The sequence below is a fragment of the Salvia hispanica genome, chromosome 2 (genome assembly GCF_023119035.1).
Source record: "Salvia hispanica cultivar TCC Black 2014 chromosome 2, UniMelb_Shisp_WGS_1.0, whole genome shotgun sequence".
Taxonomy (NCBI): Eukaryota; Viridiplantae; Streptophyta; class Magnoliopsida; order Lamiales; family Lamiaceae; genus Salvia; species Salvia hispanica.
In genome coordinates, this window is record NC_062966.1 from 18,640,368 (window position 1) to 18,659,857 (window position 19,490).

The 19,490-nt window shown below is 35.6% G+C and overlaps 3 protein-coding genes across 9 annotated transcripts; 1 reads left to right on the forward strand and 2 right to left on the reverse strand.

Moving 5' to 3' along the window:
- Positions 1–205: 205 nt before the first annotated feature.
- LOC125207356 (protein NRT1/ PTR FAMILY 2.13-like) lies at positions 206–3,131 on the reverse strand. The gene is made up of 4 exons (XM_048106655.1): positions 2,861–3,131; positions 2,546–2,763; positions 1,370–1,929; positions 206–1,286 (listed from the first exon to the last, which is right to left on the reverse strand). Exons 1-4 carry the CDS (start codon positions 3,036–3,038, stop codon positions 392–394), a joined length of 1,851 nt encoding a protein of 616 aa, XP_047962612.1. The 5' UTR covers positions 3,039–3,131; the 3' UTR covers positions 206–391.
- A 7,261-nt stretch (positions 3,132–10,392) lies between these two features.
- LOC125205970 (protein PTST homolog 2, chloroplastic-like) lies at positions 10,393–13,749 on the forward strand. Of its 6 annotated transcripts, none has more exons than XR_007173872.1 (9): positions 10,393–10,946; positions 11,331–11,500; positions 11,676–11,834; positions 11,950–12,164; positions 12,410–12,552; positions 12,641–12,681; positions 12,750–12,788; positions 13,341–13,409; positions 13,484–13,533. XR_007173872.1 is itself a non-coding variant. In XM_048105207.1 (9 exons), exons 1-9 carry the CDS (start codon positions 10,564–10,566, stop codon positions 13,577–13,579), a joined length of 1,302 nt encoding a protein of 433 aa, XP_047961164.1. In that variant the 5' UTR covers positions 10,399–10,563; the 3' UTR covers positions 13,580–13,749. The 6 variants fall into 6 exon arrangements, 5 of the variants coding, with proteins under 5 accessions (XP_047961164.1, XP_047961162.1, XP_047961161.1 ...); XM_048105207.1 differs by having other exon boundaries at positions 10,399–10,946; positions 12,763–12,788; positions 13,484–13,749; XM_048105205.1 differs by having other exon boundaries at positions 10,406–10,946; positions 11,956–12,164; positions 12,641–12,788; positions 13,484–13,749.
- Positions 13,750–13,852: 103 nt separating this feature from the next.
- LOC125205972 (ultraviolet-B receptor UVR8) lies at positions 13,853–16,629 on the reverse strand. Of its 2 annotated transcripts, none has more exons than XM_048105210.1 (8): positions 16,404–16,629; positions 16,180–16,332; positions 15,733–15,891; positions 15,051–15,218; positions 14,793–14,924; positions 14,633–14,719; positions 14,341–14,439; positions 13,853–14,257 (listed from the first exon to the last, which is right to left on the reverse strand). In XM_048105210.1, the coding sequence occupies exons 1-8, from the start codon at positions 16,600–16,602 to the stop codon at positions 14,079–14,081; spliced, it is 1,176 nt and encodes a 391-aa protein (XP_047961167.1). In that variant the 5' UTR covers positions 16,603–16,629; the 3' UTR covers positions 13,853–14,078. The 2 variants fall into 2 exon arrangements, with proteins under 2 accessions (XP_047961167.1, XP_047961166.1); XM_048105209.1 differs by having other exon boundaries at positions 14,341–14,451.
- Between the last annotated feature and the right edge of the window lie 2,861 nt (positions 16,630–19,490).

A 19,490-nucleotide genomic window follows, 5' to 3' on the forward strand; every position in this document is an offset into this window, starting at 1 on the left:
TTCCTTTATTTTATCAATAAGATATATATTCAACTCGCCATATTCAAAACCGGCTTCTAGTCTTATACGGAGTACTACAATTTTATGTTGGTTTTTCATTCATTTACTATATATACTATAATTAATAAACCGACTTCTGTTCGAACTATCATATAGAAGTAATATCTGTCCATGATTTTTTTTCTCAATATTCGAGAACAGTGAAATGGACATATCATAAAAAGAGTCAACTCAACTTCTTTTGAAACTCCTTTCTTTAGCATATATTATCCCCAAGCATAAAATGCCAAAATTAATACATTATCATATTGCAACAACGTGTACTAGCTACTACTACTACTACTAGTAGCATGTTACATAATTGATAATACTAAAATTATGGAAAAACATATCACACTATTGATTGTTGACTCTCTTTCTTAACAAGCTCAACATCATATTCACGATCTTCATCGTCATCAATTCTGATCTTGCTCTTGTACTGATACCCACGCGCCGCCCAAATAAAGTATCCCAAATTCAACACACCCAATCCAGCTATCAAAAAATACAAATTTTCGACTCTTCCCTTGTTAATATCTTTAGTCAACCAATCGGGATGGCCGTGCCCGCCCGTTGTATTGTGCAAGATGTTAACCAACGCTGCGCTAAGATAGCTAGCCCCGGCCATCGTGCACGAGAACAACGAGTTAGCCAGACTGCTCATGTTTTCCGGAAACTCCTTATTGTAAAACTCAATTTGACCAATAATATTAAATGCCTCGGCAAACCCCATCAGCACTAGCTGCGGGGCTAGCCAGAAGACTGTCATGGGAGTGGTCCCGTCTGGTCGACCATGAGCTAGGGCCGAGGCCCTTCTCATTCGCTCGACCAGGCCAGCCGCTACCATTGAGAAAATGGAGAATACCATCCCGATCCCCATCCTATGGAGCAAGGTCATGCCACCTTCAAGCCTAGTCACCTTCCTAAGGGATGGAACCATGATTCGGTCGTACACAGGGAGCCATAAGGCAATTGTGAGCATCGAGATAACTGCTAGCGACCCGGCTGGGATCTCAAGCTTTGAACCGAGGTGACGGTCCATTGTTAAGGCTTGAGCCAATGTAAAGGTCCCCTGTTGCACAATAGCGGTAAAGCCGATAATGCCCGAAGCCCAAATTGGGATGATTTTGAATAGGCATTTGGTTTCTTCCACTTTTTGGACACTACATAGCCTCCATGGTTTTAAATTTGACCCATCTGCCCCTACTTCGCCTTCAGTGATCAAGGCCGCTTTATTAAAGCACCTAGCCAGAAAAATCTAATAATATCATAATCACTTTTTTTCATACTTCTCTTTTATTAATCAATTTTAAATTAAAAAAAATACCTTAATTTATTGGTCAAAGGGAGCTTAGTAACCGCCGATCCCTTCAACGGCGGGGGGTCGTAATAGACGGCGGTGTCCGAGTTGGGGATGTGCATCTTGCGCTTTTTGTAGGCAGCGGCGATGACCTGAAAAATGCTAGTGAAGACGCTTCCCTCGGGCAGGACGTAGACGTAGAAATTGGTGCCAATGAAGAAGAGGATGATGGCGAGGATCATGAGCGCGGCGGGGAGGCCGAAGCCCAAGACCCAGCTGACGGAGTCTTGAATGTAGACGATCAAGGTGAAGACGATGATCATGACGACGGTGAAGGACATGTAGTACCAGTTGAAGAAGCTGTTGATCCCTCTCCGCCCCTCCTCGGTCGAGGCGTCGAACTGGTCGACGCCGAAGGGGATGCTGCACGGCCTGATGCCGCCGGAGCCGATGGCGAGGAAGCCGAGGGCCAGCGCGAGAACGCCGAGCTGGGGTTTGGTCGGACCGGTGCATTGGTTGGGTTGTACCTTGCATGGGGGAGGACGCAGCTGGGGCAGCCATGCTATTATGGTCATCATCATCATGCCCTGTTTACTTGTACATCCACGTCAGCATCGTGAATTATGTACTATATCAGTTTCAAGCACAGATGATAATTTGATGATAATTGGACGTGGTGAACAAAGACAGGTATTATTAATTATTGGAGTGTGCCGTTCACAACTCTGCCTTAATAATAGTCTGCTAAAGTTTCAATTATTGTTTCCCAATATGGTGGTGGTGTCATCATATCCAAATCAACTAAATGTTCGCCCTCATATTTGAATAATACTCCGTTATCCAAAAAAATGAAATTACAATTTCTTATGCAGAGATCATTTGGATCTCTATCTATTTGGGTGGTGAAAAAGTGAAATCTACTAGCATATGAAGGATATACTCATCACAAAAAAAATAGGACCCACGCACGTAGATTTTAACGCAGTTGCAGGCATGAAATATCCCAATTCCGATTCGTATATAATTACAAAACATAGATAAGGAAGAAGAGAGATGGACCACACAATCACATGATGCAATAGATACTACGCAAGTGTGATTTTGTTACGTACAATGATTTTTGTATTTCTGATTTAAAGTAGTAGTAGCAGTAGTAAACATACAATTAAGTAGTGGTGTGTAAAATAGATTTAGGTAAATTACCATGAGAGCAGAAAAGGTAGCATAAGCAATAGTTGTGAATCTGCCTAAGTGGGCATCTGAAATGTAAGCACCAACCAAGGGAGCAAAATTTGTGACTCCCATCCATATGTTTATCACATTCGTAGCCATCACTTGATCCATGTGAAACTCTTTTAGCAGAAATACCATGAAATTTGCCACCATTCCCATCGCTGCCAACCTCTCACAAGTTTCATTTCCTACACAGAATTATACTAGTTCATTTCTAATTAAACATTTAAAAAACAATTAAAGGATTGTGTGTGTGTATAGTCCATATGAGAGAGAGAGAGAGACCTAGAATAAAAGGCATGGCTTTCCAGCCACCGGGCGTTCTCTGCTTTTGAGTTGCCTTAGCTTCATCGCCTCCATTTTCGAGGGGCGGAGATGGAGGCGACTTGGAAGAGAAAAATCTACGCACAAGCCAAGAAGATGAAGAGGGCTTCATTTCTTTCTCCTCTTGTGATGCATGCATATTTTCTCACTCTATTATTAAGTGTGTGTTGTAGAGAAGGAGATATATCTGCTAGAATCCAGACATGGTCGGTACTGGTTAATTAGCTGTAAATAAGAACTAGCAAAACGTATGTGTTTATATAGATACAAAATTGGAGTGTTAGCATGGGGCTGAGATGGTTCCACGGATTGCGTAAGAAAATCAAAATCGTTGTCACTAAATAAAAAACCGACCATCACTTGCAACTTTTTGTTAATGTAAAAACAAAAAACAATAGTAACCGTGTTATTTCTCTAATATTGTTATTACATGATGCAATATGCGTGTCCAATTAAACCAGTGTAAATACTTGGAATATAAAATTTGATTTATGTTAACTAGGATATGTTTCTTATTGTGTGCCTAATCTATATATAGCTTATAGTAGTACTACCATACTTTATTAGTACATTGCGGTATTTATACTAAAAATTGGAGGGTAAACAAGTAATATACTTTTCTCTAATTTGTAATTATCTGTTACTTATTGCCTAACAAATACACCTACTAATTAGATGTGTAATAAAGAATTTTTGTAATGTGAGTAATAATATTACCTTATAATTAAATGTGTAACGGAGCAGTGACGAAACCAGCATAGGTCAAGCTCCCGCTCCAGTGGGGGCTTGCTGGTTCCTGATCACTAGTACCACCAGAAATTGTAAAGATCCCATCCAGTTGCAGAATGTGTTGAGCGCGCTTAAGGAAGAAGATGAAGTTATATATGTTAGGTTTTGATGTTTTGCTGGAATGCATAATAAATTTAATTGGTCATTACTACTTCTGTCCCTGAAAATTTGATACAGTTTACCATTTCGGTCCGTCCCTAGAAATTTGATACACTTCACTTTTACCATTTTTGGTAGTGGACCATATATTCCACTAACTCATTCCTACTCACATTTTATTATAAAACTAATACTTTAAAAGTAGGACCTACATCCCACCAACTTTTTTAACTCACTTTCCAATTCATTTCTTAAAACCCGTGTAGGGTCAAAGTGTAGCAAATTTTGGAGGACGGAGGTAGTAGTATTTAGTGGAGTAGAAGCTATTTAATATAACTCCTATTTAATTCCTGACCGAATATCTCTCACTATATAATATACTACTATCGCCTAGGGTCTCTACCTGCTTTTTTTTTTTTTTTTTTTTATTGAGGCAAGTAATGACTTATTTATTGGCAATTATCATCAATCCGCCAGAAGTAATAGTACTATAATTAGTTTTATTACTCTAAAGTCATATATTTATTTCTCTTTTCCATCTACAAAACTATACTATTAATTTATAAGTTGAAATTCATGTATCAATTATTCAATTTTGCGTGGTGTATGAATTTAGTTCCTCATATCATCAATTTATGTATCTATTACTTGTGTATTAGTGGTCATGTTCTCTTTATTTTTTATTTGTATACTTTATTTTTTTATTTTTTTATATTAATTGCTAATGAGAATAAGAGTTTAGGGGATATGGTTTCATACGAGAAAATGGTACTCTCTCCGTCCACAAAAAATAGATCTATTTTGCTATTTTGGGATGTTTATGAAAAACAACCGCGTTTTTATAAATGGAAAGTCTCTCTCATACGTCATCCATTTTTTCCCTTTTCTCTCATACTTTATCTACTTTTCTGCATATCTCTCTTGCTTCACACTTTTTCGCCTTCTCTATTACTTTACCAAATTTCTCATTAAAACTTGTGCCGTCCATAAAAGAGACTACTTTTTGTGGACGGAGGGAGTAATATTTTTAAAATTTTATAATCTTTATAATTTTATGGTGAATAATTATAAAAAGTTTTGTTATCAGAGTGTCTTAGAATTTTGGTAGTTTCACTTGAGAAAATGTTATTCTCTGACTTTTGTAAAAAAGGTTATAAGTAAAATTAACAATTCTGATACTAATGTTAAAAAAAAAATATTACTCTATTAAATTTTAAAATAATTTTAATATTTCAGTACCGGCTTGTTTATATTTCTGGTTCTATCACGGTAACGGAGTAATGAGTTTTTTTAGTATGTGTAACTATATTTGTGAACAAATACTACCTTTCTGTTATATGTGTAATAATGAGTTTTTGTAGTAAAAAATTGAATAAAGTTGAGTAGTACTATTGTTGTCTCCATTCAAAATACCAATGTTATATGTGTAATAATGAGTTTTTGTAGTAAAAAATTGAATAAAGTTGAGTAGTACTATTGTTGTCTCCATTCAAAATACCAATACAGATTTGTTCAACATGGGGCTTTTAGTGTGAGTGGTGGTTGATGAAAGATGAAACATGCCTTTGAGGACTGTATTTTCTCGTTTAAGACTAAAAATAAATTATTTTTGTTCTAAAAAAAGATGCTACTATTACTATTTTTATCCCACTCAAATTGACAACCATAGTTTTGGATCTCTCTGAAAATTTGGCGGCCGATTACGTTGAAGTTTCGACGGTTTAATTTTCGTCACAATTTTAATAATTTTACTACGCCCTCTATCCCAGTCTAAATGAAACGTTTCATTTTCGCACACGTTTTAGAAAAATATACTAATAAATAGTTAAAATTAAGAGAAAGTAAAGTAATAGATTGAATAATGTAGTAGATGATACTCTCTTTTATATTATTCACTCTCGTACTTTACTTTTTCTCCATTTTAGTGTATAGTGAAAATGAAACGTCTCGCTTAAATGGGGACGGAAGGAGTACTATTCTCATTGACATCCCTTCAATCGTATGATTTGTAATGTGGAGTAGTTTTTAACATGTCAAGCGATTAAGACAATTGAGAGGAAAATAAACATCTCCTATTGATTTACAAGCTGTGGCCGGTGAGACTGTGACCAAACAAAAGTTACTTTGTTAGCTTGATTATAGATCAAATTGTTATTATGATTATTAAATGGTAGACTAATTAAGATTATGATTATAAGATAAAAGGCAGTGAATTTAGTAGAAGATGTAGCTTGTTAATGTCTATATATGTTCTCTTTATTCCTTAGAAATTTAATAGATTGTTCAGTATACAAAAAAATAATATATAGCTGATCAATATATTCAACGAAAAACACGCAAAATAAATATATCTTCTGATGCAACCAACCCTATAAATATAGTCGACATCCTCTCAACACCAACTATCTAAAGTCTAGCTAAACCCATGTGTTGTGACCTTAATTCAAAAGGGCAACAAATTTTAAACTCTTAGCTAACACGAAAGAAACTATTCAAATGAAGTACTCGTTTTGTCCACCATCAATAGATTTAAATAATAGATGACGTGAATTTAAATGTAAAATTGATAAATTATGAAAATGATAGAGAAAAAAATATTTAAAATATTGCTAACGGAGAATAAAACTTGCGGTAATAGTGAAAGAAATTTATTAAAAATAGAAGGTAATGAATTTTGACAATAAAAAATATAAAAACAGGCTATTGACTAGATAAACATAGGATTATAAAATATAATAACCCGTCCAATAAAAATTTGGCCAGATCAAAAAAGCGATAAGAACAATTTAATTTCCAAACAATCAACAATCTCACCACAAAATTATATACGGTGGAAAACTATGCATATCCAATTATTGCCTTGAGAGCATAAATAGCTAGGCCACTTTGTTTTTCTTTTCTCTTTTATGCATAGCAACTTTATTTATTTGAGTATAGACTAAAAAAGAGATTCAATGAAATTAGCATTAAATTTTGAATTTCTCTGGCATTATATTAAAGCGAAACATGAGGTGCTTAATTGTTTGTTTAGGTGTTAATCCAAGATTAGTGGAGTACCAATCCATGCCGGTATGTGGGAATAAAAAATATATGGAATAAGAGTCTGCCAAACAGTACCTAAAAATGTTTGGCCTTGACTGGTGGTGAGCATGTATGATTATCTCAAAACTTTACTGTATATAAATTAGTAGCACTACATATCTTATTATAAAATTGTATAGTAGCCAAAAATATCAAATATTTGGACGTATATGTAACTGTAAGTTTGTATCACATTATTTGACGGTCATTTTGCTTGACCAATAAGATTCCTAGTTGGCTTATTAAGGGCATTGTAAATGACAAAATTTTATGAAAACATAATACTTCTTCCTTAAATATATCTCTTTTGACAATTTTGTGGTTTTGTGTCATTGGTCAATCTGGTGACACAATATATTTTTTAGAAGAGAAGACTAGTTTTTTAATACTCCATCTGCCAAAAAAAAATTATTCTCTCTATTCTATAATGGTGGAAATATTTTTTTTCAGCATAAAGATTAAGAGAAATTGTATTAAGTGAGTTAAGTAAAGGAAAAATGAAGTAGGAAATGACACAAAAATGAAGAGAGAATAAAGTAAATGACAAGAAATGTGTTGACTTTTACTAAAAAGGAAAATGACTCCACTATTATGCAACGTACCACATGACAAGATTACTTCACTACTATGGAACGGAGAGAGTATGAAATTTACAGATGGCATAAATTTGAATGCAATTGATAAAATATGAGAGACGCAGAAAGAAAAAGTAATTGAAGTGTTTTTAGCCGGAAATTGGGCCCACCATCTAAGAGATAAAACATTGTCAAAAATAAAAGTTGAGTAATTTTGTAGGACAGAACGATATAGAAAAAAAAATTATTTTATGGCAAATGGAGTACTATATTTTTTACTGAAAGGCCTAATCAAGAGAAAAAAAAATTATTTTATGGCAAATGGAGTACTATATTTTTTACTGAAAGGCCTAATCAAGAGGCTTCTTCAAAGCAGGCTCATATGTATATTTATGTAAACTTGCGCCTAGTGGGCTCAAAATAAGGCCCATTTAGAGCATATGATAAACTCGGATCGCAAATTAATACTCCTACTAGTATTTAAATTTACCTGAAGTCTTAAATCACATTTTTGGTCACATTAGGTAGCAATAGGGATGTCAATGTAGCCCGCAACCCGTGGGCTGGCCCGAATAGCCCGCTAAATTTGTAGGGTTAGGGTCGGAAATTTCTAGCCCGATAAAAATAAAACCCGATAAGCCCGCACCCGATTAACCCGCAACCCGTTAGGGCCAGACCCGAAAACCCGATGGGCTGGCCCGATAACCCGGTAAAATTTATATTTTTCATTTTTTTACTCCTAATTCGACACTTCGTTGACTAATTTTATGACATAGATAACTAAAAAAAGATAACTTTCAATTTTATGGTAAATATATAAATTATATATTGAATTTTTATTAATATAATAATTGTTATATAAATTAATCTCACTAAAAGAATATTACAATTTTTAACATGTATTAAAATTTCACGAAATATCACAAATATTAGTATTTTATGATTGAGTTTAAGCATATATATTAAATTTATCATAATTAAATATTTTATATTTTATAAATATAACTAATTTTCATCATAATTTATTGGATTGTTCAAGCCTTAGCCTTATCGGTAGCAACCCGATTAACCCGCCGGGCTAGCCCGAAACCCGAGCTTTTAGGGTTAGGGCCGAACTTTTATAACCCGAAAGAAATCACAACCCGGCAAGCCCGCACCCGATTGACCCGCAACCCGAGTAGGATTGGCCCGAAACCCGATGGGCCGGCCCGATTGACATCCCTAGGTAGCAACTAGCAACTAGTACCTTTTTTTTATCCTTCATTAAAATTCATTAATTTCGATAATTTCAATCTTTTGAAATTCTGATTTTTCAAATTTCGTTTTATAGTGCCCAAGAAGGGTAAGAATATGAGTACAAAAAAGAGAAATACTAATATATGACTGACATGGACAAAATTGTCAAATGTAATTTGATTGAAATATAATTTAGATTGTAGGACTAATCATTTAAGACAAATAGCTATGAAATAAAATAAGTATCGGATTAATTTGAAAGAATATCATTCTAATTTTAAGTACGACTAGTACTTTCTCTGTTTCAAAAAATAGTTCATTTTAATCCATCTCTTATAATTACTTCACTTCTACTTTAAAAAAAAATTACTACACATTACACTACTAAAAATATTAATTTTCGAGTAAGGTCAATTTTGGTCCTAAACATATGGCCGAAATACGAATTTGGTCCAAAACATTCACTTTTTGAAAAACGGGTCCATAACAAATGAAATTCGTGTCGATCCAGTCCTTATTTGACGGTGCCGTCAATTTTTCGACGGTCAACCGTCAATTAATGTTTTGTTGACTGGATTATGCCTAATTATTTTCTAATTATTTTGTTTAAAAAATCAAAATTTCTTATTTCAAATTTCATTAAAAGAACAAATCTCGCGACTTTTGGTCTCCACCAAATCAAACCAACCGATTTCTTTCTCTCTTCTCTCTCGTCGTTCTCGACGGAAAACCCTAAATCCGTCGTTTGATTCCGACCAAAATTGAGTAATTGTTGTTGGAGATGAGTTGGAACTCGTCGAATCCTAACTTCCGGTCCAGCGACGGACTTGTCGGAGCCTGATTCTGACGGTTTGATTTCTCCTCCTTAGAAACAAATGGAAGAAGTCACATCACCGAAGTGGAAGCCGCGATGACGGTTGCCGGCGGTGAAGTCCCGCGGGAAGAAGATGAAGGAAGGATGAAGATGACGAACCCTAGTTTATAATACCCTAAATACTTGTTTTTGTTGTTGGGTACTGGTTTTTGGATAGTGGGTACTTGTTTGCCATAAGGTTTTTTAGACATCAATCGGTATTGACCATGCTTAGAATTGCAAATGTTGAGGACGTGTTTGATATTGATAATGAATATGTTGGAAAGTTTGACAGTATTTTGTTCTATTTTTCTACTTCATCTTCGGCAAAATAGTAATCTATAATGCTATGTGGATGTTTCAACATTGTTAGAATTCAGGGACATAGATTCAGGGACTTACATTAAAGATTCAAATTTGTACCAAGTTGCAGAGAAAGAAAATTAGGTTCTTGGTGGTATAGGGAAGAAGATATGAAAGAGAGGGAGAATAAAAAAAAATTGATTTTGATTCATGTTTTTATTTAAGGATTTTCTATTTAATTTACAAATATTTCAGAAATTTTAAAAAATAGCTACAATGATAGAAAAAAATGGCTAATCCGGTCAACAAAACACTGATTAACGATTGACTGTCGGAAATTGACGGCACCGTCAAAAAAGGATCGGATCGACGAGAATTTCATTTGTTATGGACCAATTTTTCAAAAAGTGATTTTTTTACCAAATTTGTTATTTCGGCCATATATTTAGGATCAAAATTGACCTATACCCTAATTTTCTCACCTTGCTTACCATAGTAGCAATAGTTTTCACTTTCCAACAACATTAATTTTGAATTTCCAAATATCTAAAAATGTGCAAATTCTATTTATTCTCGCACGTAGAAGTACGAATTAAGCAACAGTTGAAACTCGACAGCTCGAGCTACGATTTCTCATGCTGCATTATTCGTTGCTTTTAGTCGCCAATTCCTCCCGCTTCCTTCTCCAACTCAACCAATCACCAATTGTTCGACGAAATGCCTGAACGATGCTATCACTCACAGCTCATGCCCGAATCCCAATTTCAAAGCACCGCGTCTCTTCCATCAAGGCTCGTATCCTCCCTGCCCTACTTTCCGCGCGGAAGTCCAACAAACCGGATAACAACTGCCAGAAATCTCTAAATTTGAGTTTCCGGTTGAAAGAAAAGAAGCGCGCGCTCAAACTCGACAGTTGCGGCTCCCACCAGGGTGACGGGGACGTGGAATTGGAGGCGGAGATGATGAATTTCATGGCGCAGTCGGAGAAAACAACGGATTCTGATATGGCGGAGTTCCAGAGGAGAATTGAGAATTGTAAACAGAGCGGTTCCTCGAGTTTCTTAAGGTCCACTCCTCAAAATTTGGATTCATCTTCATTGGAAACATCACAGTGAGATTTCTTGCTTTGTTCTTCCTTTTCCTGAGAATTATTTGACAATGTGTGGTTTTGCATTTTTTTATTGCTTTCTGTTATTGATTTCTTTGGGATACGCCTATTTTCTATAGATTGTCCACTTTCAGTTATGTTAGTTGAATAAACTGAGACTAACATTACAAAAAAGAAGAATAGAAAGAAGTCATTGTTGTGGGCTTATTTCTATCAGCTGTATCCATAATCTAGTGCTATAAACAAGGAATCAAACAGATTATTGGGCAAAAACAGAAAGTTACATATATGAAAAACTATCAGCTTAAATTGTACTAGCCATTTCTGCAGCTTAGTAAGTTTTATGGATATACTATAAATTATAGACGTTTTTTTTTCCTGGTATAGACATCATGCTGCTGATGAGGACTCTGGGATCGATGGTATATTGAGTAGATTGGAAAAGCAAAGGAACAGTGATTTGTCCGGAATCAAGTTAAGGAAAAATGGATATAAAGCTCAGACCAGAAGTAAAGATGAGGGAAATGACAGGCATTCTGATACCTCCTTAGGTTTCGGTAAGTTTTTTTTAGTGGTCTTTACTATGGTAATTCGGGTAGTCCAATTGTGGCTTTACCGCACCCGAGGAATCAATGTGATAGTCAGTTGAGGAACATAAGAATATAGTATAATATTTATCTTGTTTTATTTGCATTCTAAAGTTTGGGATTTGACATTTCTAAAATTGTAAAGGTGAGACTAATCTTGAAGAAAACACCAGACAAATGCATGCTTACCACCCCAAAGGCACATTAGATTCATCTGGTGATAACATTAGACATAATACTGAGCCAGAAACTTGGAGAAGTTGGATGGATAGACGAGCAGGGTTCCCTCTTACCGAGTTTGAAGGTGCTTAAAATGTTTTTTTTAAAGCAAAAGGTGGTTAAAATGCTGGTATTCTTTGAATCAGTCTCTTCTATAGTTGCACTTTTCTCTTAGTGGTCTGTGAACTCTGAATATGCAGCTGCAGAGATTTCTTTGGAAAAATACCGTGTTGATACTAATAATGAGAGCTATCATGAAGGAATAAATATAACCACTAAATACGCAGAAGATTTGGACGAACACAAAGAGATCAATTACAATGAAGTACGAACTTGTCTTTGGGGTCTAGAATCTGAGCTAACAACAGCTCTTCACTCCATTAGATCTAGACGGGAGGATAATATTTCAAAAGAGGTGCATACCATTGATTCTGTAGCTTCCACTTTTGTCATTTATCTTACCTGCATATGAACTCGAAAGCAATGCCATCTTAGTGATTGGTCGAGTTTTATATATTTTGTAGTCCAAAATTTTAGTCATAACTAGAACAATTTTAAGAATCTCAGACCTGAAGTTACTGAGAAAACATGTCCAACTCTTCAACTATATCTGGAAATGTTATTTGGATTTCATTTTCATCAATGCACCTTTTTTTCTAGGTAATTGGAAGCACTACTGAGTTGCAGTCTCTTTCTGATGCAATGGAGTTCCAAGAGAATGAAGTCATGAGTGCGAAGCAGCGACTAAGGTCAATAAGAGCAAAGCTGGCTGTACTAGAGGGGAAAATTACATTAGCGACAACGTACGACACTCATATATTTGATAGTACTATTTGGCTGGATTAGCTGCTTTTATATATGAATTGTCATGTGCCTTCTGTTTCCTCACAGTGAAGCGCAGAAGATAGTAGAAGTGAAGCAGAAACGGATAGGTGATGCCCGTAAATCTTCAAAACTTCTTCGAACCACCTCTATAGAGTGGCCTAATTCAGCTGCACAGGTTCTCTTGGCAGGCTCTTTTGATGGCTGGAAAACTCAGGTTAGATATTTCTTCATATGTTGAACGCTCCTTGTTGTTGGAGCTCACTTTTCCTTTGAGGTCTGTTGAGTTTAAACTTTCTTCTTGGCTATACCACATTTTGTTGATTCTTACTTTCAATATAATCGTTTTGGTCCTTATGTAATGCAAACTTTCTAAATGCAACTCACCCATCCATTGTGCAAAATACTAATAGTACAGACCCGCTCCGTGACAAAATGTCACCCCCTGAATTCTGTTGTTTGATTCAGATGCATGAACCTTAAAAGATCTTACTGCGTTCTGTAAATGATGTATTTATATTTTTGGTTTGGAAAGATTAAAACTATATATTTTTACTTTAATTAGCGCTAGCATGTGTTAGAATTCGTTTGTCTGGACTATTTTTCATGAATATAGACTGCTAAAAGAAAAAGGCCCTTGAATTTCACGCGATGCCCGTCATTCAGTAGAATTTTGGTAAAAGAAATCCATTGGCAGCAGTTGCAGTGGTGAAAAGTTTAGAGTAACTATTGTGGATAAGTGATGCTTTTTGGATTTGATGTAAAGCAGAGAAGGATGCGAAGATCAAAGTTAGGGGTGTTCTCGATAACCTTGATGCTGTATCCGGGTAGCTACGAGGTAAGGTTGTTGGCATAACTTGACTACCTTACTTGCCCAGTCTTATACTCAAAAAGTGTTCCATCATCTTGCAGATCAAATTCATAGTTGATGGGAAATGGAAACTCGATCCTCTGCGCCCGACCATCAACAATAATGGATATATAAACCACCTTTTCATCGTTTCATGAATCTGTACAGAATTTAGATGCAGTTCTAGGTAGAAAGATGCACCAAAAAACTGGTGGGCAGCTTGTTATACTGTTTGTCGCCTAAGCTGTAGGAAATTCATATTGATTCTTTCTAGTGATTAACATGAAAGACACTGCTTCGCTATGATCTAGCACATTCTTTTCTGAGATCCACTGCTTAAATCTTAATTTTACAGTTATGTTGCATTTCATTTCTGCTTTTAATATATATTCTTACTAGCTAAATACAGTAAAATGCTAATACGAGTCAAATTGGGGAAAGGGTTGGCAACCCGCCTGTAAGATCGAGTGTTTAACAAATAAGCCGTGGGCAATCCAGCAGGAACCAACAGCAAATTCTAGTAATGAGACAAAATTATGTCGATCGTTGATACAAAACCAGTCGATCCAAGAAAACATCTATCTTCTTCTATCCTTGAAGTTAAGGCTGCAGCAGTGCCTTGTAAGAATGGTGTTCGAATTTTCCAATAAAATCATATCAGATCCTTGCCATCAAAACGAAGGAGAACCCACTTCCGCAGTACACTCTTGGAATAGCATTGCCACAAGTTGATTTCCGGCCTAAGCCCACCACCTGTGGGGCAGTTTGGTCGTTTGTATCGCCTAAACCAAGTTGTCCGTGTTCTCCCCAACCCCATGTCATTATTGATCCATTATCTACAGGGTTGCATATGCAATATAAGGTAAACTAGACAAGGAGTTCATAAATTCCAAATGAAAAAATTTAAGCATTTCCTTGCCTGTTATGAAGGCCGAGTGTTCTGCTCCTGCAGCAATCTGGACGACTTTCACATTTGCAGGACCAGGAATTATTCGCGTGATGATTTCCTCGGATTTTCCTGCACGGCTCACTATTACAGATTATCGAGGTTTATTCCATCAGTGACAACAGACATTTTTCAAGGTTCCAGTAACACAACCACATCTTGCAGTATCACAGTTAAACTGAACATACATTCTCCCAGGAAATGAATATTGATAAATAGCATTTGCAGACAAGCATGAAGTGTATAGTATTATTTTTGGCATTACCATGAACATCAGCTGTTGAGGGAGTCTTCTGGGGATCACTAAGCACTCCATGACGATCACCACCAAGCATGAATACATAGCCTTGTCCTGTACAAATATATCGGATTTACAATTGAAAGTTTCTTGTATATGCTTTAAACGAGAGTTGAAGTTTTCATACTTGACAATAGTAGGGCATGATTCCATCCAAGAGCGACCATGCTGATAGGAAAATCAACATCAGAGAGGCATGGAATGTATGCGTCCGAAGCACTACAGAACCCTCTTCCCCACGTATATAGGCTTCCATCAGCTTATTTACAAGTGCAAGATAATGAAATCACTCAAGTGGATAATGGCATTACTCTTAGGACAAGGTACTTGGTGCATTAGATTGATGGCTATCTAAATCTATATGTGAAGTCGAACAAGTAACTACCGGATAATGCTGAACTATGATCTCCATTTGCATGAATACAGGTGATTTTAATATTTTCCAACCCCATGGTGATCTGAGGAAGACTAGTCAACTTGACTTTGTCTGTAGAAATACCCAGCTGACCACGCTTTCCGGACCCAAATCCATAAACCGGGTTCTCCACATTACCTGCACCACACAAAATCTACAAATAGTTACAGCACTAGTAATGAGGAATACATGTAGGAAATATGATCGTCCCCATTTCTACTACTGATAACACCACTAAGATCTCGATAGTCATAACTCCTCTTCAAAACTACTTTTGAGCAAAGGGGAAACATCAGAAGCCCTCTTATACTAACTCAAAGTTGCGCCAGCATTTGGCAGCTAGTGATGAATTTAAGTCACTGCATTACCTGTAACTGCTGCATTGTCCTACCACAAGCCTTGTAGCTTAGTGGTTTCCCCACCTATATAAAAATGAATGCCCGCATTTTTTCTATCCTTATCCCTCCCTACCCACCACAGCTAAAACAAGCTTTCCGTGTCATCCTTAACTGCTTTAAACCAATAATATAAGTATCGGACAATTAATTACCTAATAATCAGTATATAACTAAAAAGACATCTTGTTTCCTCAATTCTCGCAATGAATGAAATGGAGAATCCTAGAGAGACATCGAAAGGTCCAGACAATCACCTGCAAGCAACACCAATGTATGGCGCATTCCACAAGCAACTTGCTCGACCGGCTTGGAAGCAAAATAAGAAACTTGTCTAGGATAAAGTTGTGAACTTGAATCACCATGACCAAGCTGGCCAAATGAACCATCTCCACAGGTGAAAATGGCACCAGTCTCTGAACAGAAGCAATCAGTTTGATTAGCTGAGTTACAAGAGACCAATTAACCATACAAGATTGTGTACACAATCAGATGAGATGAAAACCAATTCGATGAACCCTCATCTTCATCTTGCCCATAAACCAATTGCAAGTAAGAGTACATGAGTTTTCTAAATCAGTCACCTAAATCCTTGATTTAAAATATTTCAGAATCAAGATGATAACTTTGACCATTTGGTAGCACAAAAACCCAATTTGTGAAAACAATCGAGCACTGAAACTCAAGGAAGTAGAAAATGGAACCTGATACAAATCCAGAGTGATTCCAGCCAGCAGAAATATGAGTGATAACGAAACCTTCCAATTGTTTCACTATGTTTGCTTGCGAAGTGGTAACACTCTCCCCATGGCCCAATTGACCAGAAGTTCCCCTTCCCCACGTCAGCACTCTTCCACCTGCGGCCCCCAATCAAACATCACCAAAACAGCACTAATATATATATATAGAGAGAGAGAGATAAGATTACCGGGAGTGAGGGCGATTACATGGGCGCCTCCGCAAGAGAGGGAAAGAATGGGGCCATAGGCGGAGAGGGAGCGGATGAACCGTGGGCTGAGCTCATCCTGAAGGCTGCCCGTTGCTAGCTGCCCGTCGGTGCCCGCCCCCCAACTCCATATCTCTTGCCGCTCCTCCGCTTCTTCCACCCTTGTCTCTTCTTCTTTCATTTAGTCCACTCTAATTATTCAATTACTCACGCTTATTATTAATGTTTTTACAAAAATAATTACTCTATCTATTCTTAATAATTTGTTACAATTTTACTTGACATGAATTTTAAAAAATGTGATACAAAGTATGTTGGAATAGTCAGTGGCATGTTATTCCTATTTTTACTAGTTTAATAATAAAATGTGGGTGTATGTGTTAGTGAAATATAATATCAATTACTAAAAATGATCAAAGTAAATCTCAAACTTTTAAAAATGGACGAAAATTTGTCGAGGAAGTACATTATATTTGTTGGCTGGGTTACTATTTGTTTGCTACAACTAATTATAAATATTATAGTATTAACTATAATAGATGCCTTTAGATTGTAATTAGATGCTCTGTCAATTAGTCTTTGACTCATTGATATAGAGGGAAGATTAAGGGAAGGGTGATATGGTTGGATGAAGTAACGACGCTATACATGGAAATGGAAATGGAAATGAAAATGGAAGAGTCATCTAATAAGTCATGGATGGAATGATTAATTGGCACAAACGAGTGTAAAAGTTCGTTTAAAGTTTGATAAATGCTTTAATTGAAAATTCAAAAGATCACACGTTAAAGATAAAAATCAAAATAAGTCTGATAAAAACCTCATGATTAACATGTGTTATTTCAACACAAATGAATGGATGTATTAATCATCATCACCCTCAATTTTCGCTATTTCGGAAAATTTAGCTTACATGATTGAATCTATAATACTATATGTCATGCTTAAATACTTTCGAGTTTCGAGTTTCGACAATTATATTATATTATGGGATAAATATAAGAATTGACTATTTCAAAAAACTACAAGATTCAAATGTTGTAGAAAAATACGTGCACAAGACAAGATGACTTTTACATGATCCATTTTTATTTTATGTCATTTAAAATGATATTATATATATTTTTTAAAAATTAAAATACCATTCTCTCGTTGTTATTCACTTTCTTTTTAATACTCAATATAACATTGTCTAAAATCTTGTATCCGAAAAAAATCTTATGCAAGGATGGTCTACATACACAACGCTCATGTACAATCTAAACATTCCATCAAGAGAAGATCATTAGGTAGTACTACATGTTTTAGCAGCTCATGCGACAGTATGGGCCTTCTCCGCACGTGGGTTGTGAACAAGCCCATCACAATGCGCAAGTATGAGTACAATTTTGTCACCTTCTTCAAACAATTTAATTACTACTACTACATAATAACAAAAATAAATACACACGCTTACAAGTTTTAACAAAAACGTTAATAAATGTACTCATATCACACCAGAGGGATTTAGTTAGGGTTGATGGCGAGTAATTGATTAAGTTATTTTAAGGAGATGGAGTATATTAAAGGTAAATTGTAAGAGAAAAAAGTGTGACTTTTATTAAAAGGTGTTGCTAATAAACACTTTTAATACTAAGTAGTACTTGACACGTTTTTATTGGCAATGGGATAGTATTAGTTTTAAAAATTATTTTCGTCAAGCGGAACGATTACTAGATTTTGAAAATGTTAGAAGTGTGAAAATCAGTTTATTGGAAACCTTTGTAGATGTAAGATTGGTAGATTGACATCAAAATAAAACAGATATTTATACGAGCGGATTGAGATTTTCTCTTTTTACCTTATGTATTATAGGAAATATGAAAATTCTGCTAACTCACATGAGTAAATTTAATAGCTTGACATCATTTTGCGAAGAACATGAAATTTTTGAATAAATAAAATAGGAAGTAGTACTAGTTTTTTAAGGAGAGAAAAAGGACGACTACTACTACAGTACTGCTATTTATTTAATGAAATAAAAATAGAAAGACATAAAAGCAAAAGAGATGGGTAGTTTGAAGGAATCTGGGCCCAATAGAATTGAGTGCTGCATTTACATTCTTATCAACATCTCAACCGTAGGCTGACAGCCACGTTGCAGGCCCGCCCGCCATTGAGGGCCCACGGCCCGCTCTCTGCATGGCTGCATGCCGTTGCCATCTTTGACGGACACTGCCTTTTTCACCACACGTGTATGGCGGATTCCCTCTCTTCCTACGTGTCGCCCTTCTATTGGTTTTCCTGTCTTTGATTTTTATTCAGCTTTTTTATTATTATTTTAATCACTGATTTGTATTTTTATGATGATGTTTTTTGACCAAAGTGGCAGTTTCGCCTGATATTTTCCGAAAATGGGTATAATTAATCTTTTTAAACTCAAGCTTTTAATTTACATTTGCAGATAATTAACATCGTGATATTGCATAGAAACACTATTGTAGAGCAGCTGTAAGTTTTATTATAGGTGTAAAATTCATTATCTTTTTAGAGGATATACATAGGGTCCATATAGTAAGATTGACCCCATAGTGATAAATAAGACTTATTATAAGTCATGATCCAGCTATAAATGGTCACATAGTAAAAATGATTCAATAAATGTGCGATGATTAATTAGATTAGCGACGTAATTTTTGGGATAAGATCTTTACTAAATTGTCCATCTTCCTAAAAATTATCTGCAATAATGGGTGTGATATATAATGTGCGAAAGGATAATATTATATTCATCTTTGGTTGATAATATGTTAATAATGTAGTTAGATTTCATAATTTAAAATTAGATGTTGCCGAAATTCGTCAACATATGTCCTATTGAGAAGGAGAAAACTGGGCACCAACGTCTTACCCAAGTCCTAAGATATCAAAATAGTCGTTTCATTCCGATATCTCAAATTAGACTTAAATTCTTGGAACACAACTTTGTTTAGAGATGGACTGCAAATTAATACGACACAGAACATGAAAATCTATATTTGTTTGCCAAATTTGCATAAAGGTAAGTCGACCTAGGAAAAAAAAGGCATT

What these genes read in the sequence shown, in the direction of transcription:
- LOC125207356 (XM_048106655.1), bottom strand. Translation starts at nt 3,038, where the DNA reads ATGCATGCATCACAAGAGGAGAAAGAAATGAAGCCCTCTTCATCTTCT. An exon ending in AGCCATGCCTTTTATTCTAG is followed by an intron (nt 2,764 to 2,860) that starts GTCTCTCTCTCT and finishes AATTCTGTGTAG; the next exon opens with GAAATGAAACTTGTGAGAGG. An exon ending in CTACCTTTTCTGCTCTCATG is followed by an intron (nt 1,930 to 2,545) that starts GTAATTTACCTA and finishes ACAAGTAAACAG; the next exon opens with GGCATGATGATGATGACCAT.
- LOC125205970 (XM_048105204.1), top strand. Translation starts at nt 10,564, where the DNA reads ATGCTATCACTCACAGCTCATGCCCGAATCCCAATTTCAAAGCACCGC. An exon ending in TGATACCTCCTTAGGTTTCG is followed by an intron (nt 11,501 to 11,675) that starts GTAAGTTTTTTT and finishes AAAATTGTAAAG; the next exon opens with GTGAGACTAATCTTGAAGAA. An exon ending in AAAATTACATTAGCGACAAC is followed by an intron (nt 12,553 to 12,640) that starts GTACGACACTCA and finishes GTTTCCTCACAG; the next exon opens with TGAAGCGCAGAAGATAGTAG.
- LOC125205972 (XM_048105209.1), bottom strand. Translation starts at nt 16,602, where the DNA reads ATGAAAGAAGAAGAGACAAGGGTGGAAGAAGCGGAGGAGCGGCAAGAG. An exon ending in TACATTGGTGTTGCTTGCAG is followed by an intron (nt 15,219 to 15,732) that starts GTGATTGTCTGG and finishes TGTGTGGTGCAG; the next exon opens with GTAATGTGGAGAACCCGGTT. An exon ending in ACACTCGGCCTTCATAACAG is followed by an intron (nt 14,258 to 14,340) that starts GCAAGGAAATGC and finishes GCAACCCTGTAG; the next exon opens with ATAATGGATCAATAATGACA.